Raw genomic sequence first — 4,941 nt, forward strand, 5'->3', positions numbered from 1 at the left:
TGATTCTGGGACCTGGGGATCATGCCCTGAACCTAAGGCAGATGCTCAACTACTGAGCCACCCAGGGTCCCTCTCCTCCTGATTCTTCCCACTGACAAGACTGGACCTGGAAGCACCAGGCCTCAGAAGCACCAGACGCCGGGGCTGGCTTCTCCAAAAGATAAGGGGTAGGGGGCAGTCTGGGGCACCAGGGACAGAGAGACAGGAGAGGATCAGACTATTAAGGACGAAGCTGACTTTCATTTCAGTATATCGACTTCACATAATTTTTCAAAACAAAATTTTATTCCACGAGTGGTTTTCCCCCCTAATTTGAAAGTAATGCATTTGGGGCCCCCTAAAATGTGTGATCCAGCCTGTCCAAGGCTTGAATCAGGGTATCACGGGAGCTGCCCTCCTTATGCCATTGCTTCCAGGGCCTGGGAGAATCCTGTCTGCTGCCTGCGCTGCAGAGCAGCCTGTGACCATTAACTTCTTCACCCTCCACCCCCGGCCCAGGGCGGGCACCTGGGGCCCCGGGTCACGTGCCAGGCAAGGGGTTTGTCCCTGGGGCCCCTCCGGCCCCACCAGAGCCAGGATCCTCGGTGACCAGGCTCATGGCCATGGCCCTTGTGCTCCTCGCGGGGGTTCTGCTCCCTTGCCCAGGCGAGTTCCTGCCCTTTAAAAAGAGGTTCATGAAGGTGAGCCAAAAGAGCATTTCGAACCTTCCACTGTAGTCGCCTTAGACCAGCCAGGAGGCACTGGTTGGGTTTGGAGAGCTGAGTAGGGGGTGGGGACTTGTTCCCAGGGCTGGAAGCTTACTGAGTCCCCCAAAGGGCTTCAGAGCCCTGCTGCTTCACCTGCCTGGTGGCCCCGGAGGTGAAAGAAAGTGGCCTTATGACCAGCACCAAGCCCCCCCTCCCCTGAGCCGAGCCCACCCCAGGCTGTCTCAGACCTGCCCCCCAGCCCGGCCTTACCAACCTGCCCTAATCTCTCTTCCCCCTCTCCTGAGCAATCGCTCTTCATTCCCTTCCCCATCTTTCTGTCCCTCCCTTTCTTCCCACCACTCCTACCAAGTGTGAACTGGGGGTATAGAGCATAGAGGGAGCCCAGGAAAAGGAGAGACACAGGCAAAGTACTGACCCCCCCCCCTTCCTCTCCTGGGTCAGGTGCAGGGCAGGGGGTGGCCCCTGGTGGCCACCATCTCATGGCCTCTCTTCCCGGACCCCAGGGGCCTAGCAACGTCCCAGGTCCTCCCTCCCCTTCCCATGCAGCCAGAGAGCTGGTGGCACCAGAGTTGTCCCCACAGGTGAACGGAGTGGAGTGCTCCCACCACTCCGAGTGCGTCAGTGACTGCTGCCTAATGAACCTGGACCACGGAGGCGCCTTCTGTGCCCCCAAGGCCAGAATAGCCATGTTGTGCCTGTTCCAGGTGAGGCTCTGGGCTGGGGCAGCCAGCTCTGGCCTGAAGGGTGGGGGAGGCTAAACAGGCCTCTGGGGCTGCCCTCTGCTTTCTCACCCTCTGCTTGGAGTGCCCTCACCCCTTCCTCACCCGGCCACTCCTACTCATCTTGCAGCACAATTCTGGTTGCCTCTTCTGGGAAGCCTGCAGCTCCCACTCTCAGCACAGCCTGGATTGCCCCAGTCTTCCGTGGGTGCCGTCCAGAGCATGAGCTGGCTGGAGCTTGCCCAGGGCAGGCTTGCAGCATGGCCATCTTTGAACCCCCTACCTCCAACTTAGTATCTGCACACAGTAGGTGATCACTGAACGTTTGTTGAATGAATATCTCAACCCTGACATCACTGAGGCAAAGGAGATGGGAAAAGACCTTTTCCCTACCAGTCCCCACCTCCCTCTCTCTCTTTTTTTTAAAGATTTTATTTATTTATTCATGAGAGACACAGAGGGAGAGGCAGGCCGCCTCGTGGACCCCGATGTGGGACCTGATCCCAGGACCCCGGGATCACATCCTGAGCCAATGACAGACGCTCAACCACTGAGCCACCCAGGTGACCCACCTCCAATTTTTTGAGAAGAGCTTGGCACTGAGGCAGCAGGGACCAGAGCTTGGGAGTAGGACCTGAGGTTTTTTTGTTTTTTCCTAAAGGTTTTATTTATTTATTTATTCATGAGCAACACAGAGAGGCAGAGACACAGGCAGAGGGAGAAGCAGGCTCCCCTCAGGGAGCCCGATGCGGGACTCGATCCCCGAAACAGGATCATGCCCAGAGCTGAAGGCAGACACCCAATCGCTGAGCCACCCAGGCATCCCAATGCCCTGAGTTTAAATCCTGGATTTTCCATCCCCTGTCTCTGTGACTTCAGCCAGGTCACTTCTGCTCTTTGAGCCTTAGTTTCCTCACCTGTAAGATGGTGCTAAAGTGACAACCTCACCAATATTGTCCTGGCAACGACAGTGCCCATCCGGGCTTGGTTCTGAGCTGATAGAAATGCAGAACGCATAGTACGGGTCGTTACTCCTCTTCCTTTCTTATCTGGCCCTGGGCCCAAACCTTTCTAGGAAGAATGGGCTCGGCCTCCACTTCCTTGTCTGGGGAGCTGCCGATGGCCTGACTGTACAGCTGGGGTGGCCAGAGGGTCTTTTCATGATGGGCCCTGGATCTATTTTATTCAGTCCTCATGGTCACCCCATGAGGCAGGTTACTATTGCCACCCCCATTTGACGGATGAGGAGACTGAGACCAAGAACTCACTAACTTGCCTAAGGTCATAGAGCTATCCACTGTACAGCTGAGAGCCCCCAGGCTCCTGCTCCCCGAGAGGTGTAAACCCCCTTCTTCCCTGTACCTTGGTGACTCCCACCTCTCGTTCACATTTCCCACAGACCAAAGGAGCCCTCAACGTCATATGCCCCTGCCAAAGCGGCTTGAGTTGCATATCCAAGGACCCAATCTGTTCCCGCCGTTGCCATTTGATTTAGAGGAGGATCCAGGCTGGTCGCTGCCACCCCACCCTCCCTCAGTCCCTTGGGGCCAGAGGCCTGGAGAGCCCTGTCTTGCTCACATTCCAGCTCCTGAGACATTAAAGTCACTTCCTGGCTCTAGCCTCTGTTTGCACTTTCTGGGAGAGGATACCTGGGAGGGATTATTCTAGTCCGGGGTGGAAAGTTTGGCTCTATCTAGAGGCCTGGTGGTCTTGGGACCGAGTTGCAGGAAGGGGATGGGATAAGGGTAGTGAGCGAAGAGGCTGGGTCCCGGGAAGGTGTGGAGGGCTGGCTGTATGGGAAGGGTAGGGTTGGGGAATATGGCTGGAAGGTGTATGTTGGGGTGCCCATGGATGGGTTATATGGTAGGAAGGACTGGAAGGGAATATTGAAATGCTTTCCAAGGGGAGCAGAGGGTGGAGATCATTGAGAGAATGTTATGAGAAGGTGTGTAAAGTGTGTAAAGTATAAATGCAAAAATGTTCAAGCCTGTGGTGGGAAAGACCTGGTGCTTTCGGGTCTCCACTCTCCCAGATTTTTTTTTCAAGATTTTATTTATTTGAGAGAGAGAGCATGAGCAGGGGGAGGGACAGAGGGAGAGGGAGAGCAGATTCCCCGCTGAGGAGGGAGCCTGACGTGGGGCTCGATCCCAGGACCCTGAGATCATGACCTGAGCCAAAAGGTAGACGCTTAACTGACTGAGCCACCCAGATGTCCCTCCACTCTCTCAGATATTATCGGTTCCATTTTACGAGTAAAGAAACTGAGGCTCGGGCAGCCCGGGTGGCTCAGCAGTTTAGCGCCGCCTTCAGCCTAGGGCGTGATCCTGGACACCAGGGATCAAATCCCACGTCGGGCTCCCTGCATGAAGCCTGCTTCTCCCTCTGCCTGTGTCTCTGCCTCTCTCTCTCTCTCTCTCTCTCTCTCTGTGTCTCTCATGAATAAATAAATAAATAAATAATCTTAAAAAAAAAGAAACTGAGGCTCAGAGAGCTACATGACTCCCAAGGTCACGCCTTAGGCATGATGCTTAACCGCTGAGCCACCCACAGATTCCCTAAATGCTTTCTTATCTATATTAATTCATGTTATTGTTACAGCAAGTTTAGAGTAGGTACTATAATTATCCCTATTTTACAAATGGGGGGCACCTGGCTGGCTCAGTCAGGAAAATATGCAACCCTTCATATCAGGGCCATGAGTTCGAGCCCCATGTTGGGTGTAAAGATCACTAAACAAAATAAGCAAATAAACCTATTTTACAAATAGGGTATTGAGTACCCTTCTCATGATTTCAGAATAAAGGATGGGGCTGGGATCTGAACCCAGGCTGTCTTGTTCTAGAGGACAGGATCTTATTTATTTATTATTTATTTTAAAGATTTTATTTATTTACTTATGAGAGACACACAGAGAGAGAGGCAGAGACACACGCAGAGGGAGAAGCAGGCTCCCTGCAGGGGGACTCGATCCCAGGACCCCAGGATCACGACCTGAGCCAAAGGCAGACGCTCAACCGCTGAGCCCCCCAGGCGTCCCCAAAGTCTTTGCCTCATTTTATTGTGGACCATGTCTTGCTCAACCATTTCTCTATGGGTAGCCATTAGGAACATTTCCCAATCCAAACCATCCATTCAAGATACAAGTTCTTGGCTAAGGACACAAAAACCTGCTGTAAAGATAGCTCAAACAAAGTAGATGACTTCTCCTGCACCTGCTGGTGGAAGAGGCAGGACGAGGGCTCTGCTGGTTGAGGTTGTCCTTGTGCTCACCACCTTCTAGCTTCCTGCTCAGCCATCTGCTGCTCTCCTCTCCATCCTCCTTCTCTGTCCTCCCCTCCTTCCTCATTTGTTTCTTTGTTGCATTACAGGAGTTAATATGCAGATTCAGAGGCATTATTTTTCTGCATCTGGACATTCAAATATTACTATGTTCCTCACATGGAAGTTTTAGAGGAATAATCCTAATGCTGAGAAGACCAAAGCTCCAGGTCACCTTCATTTAACCAAATCATTTT

The 4,941-nt window shown here is 53.0% G+C and overlaps 1 protein-coding gene across 1 annotated transcript; it reads left to right on the forward strand.

Annotated features, from left to right (window-relative positions):
• Window positions 1–572: 572 nt before the first annotated feature.
• Window positions 573–3,033, forward strand: CLPSL2 (colipase like 2). Its single transcript, XM_025418035.3, has 3 exons — window positions 573–680; window positions 1,289–1,411; window positions 2,826–3,033. Exons 1-3 carry the CDS (start codon window positions 597–599, stop codon window positions 2,919–2,921), a joined length of 303 nt encoding a protein of 100 aa, XP_025273820.1. The 5' UTR covers window positions 573–596; the 3' UTR covers window positions 2,922–3,033.
• The last annotated feature ends 1,908 nt before the right edge of the window (window positions 3,034–4,941 follow it).

Source organism: Canis lupus, chromosome 12, assembly GCF_003254725.2.
Source record: "Canis lupus dingo isolate Sandy chromosome 12, ASM325472v2, whole genome shotgun sequence".
Lineage (NCBI taxonomy): Eukaryota > Metazoa > Chordata > Mammalia > Carnivora > Canidae > Canis > Canis lupus.

Excerpts from the sequence above, each read along its gene's own strand:
- CLPSL2 (XM_025418035.3), top strand. The coding sequence starts at position 597 with ATGGCCATGGCCCTTGTGCTCCTCGCGGGGGTTCTGCTCCCTTGCCCA. Across the intron at positions 681-1,288 it reads TTAAAAAGAGGTTCATGAAG|GTGAACGGAGTGGAGTGCTC; the intron begins GTGAGCCAAAAG and ends TTGTCCCCACAG. Across the intron at positions 1,412-2,825 it reads CCATGTTGTGCCTGTTCCAG|ACCAAAGGAGCCCTCAACGT; the intron begins GTGAGGCTCTGG and ends CATTTCCCACAG.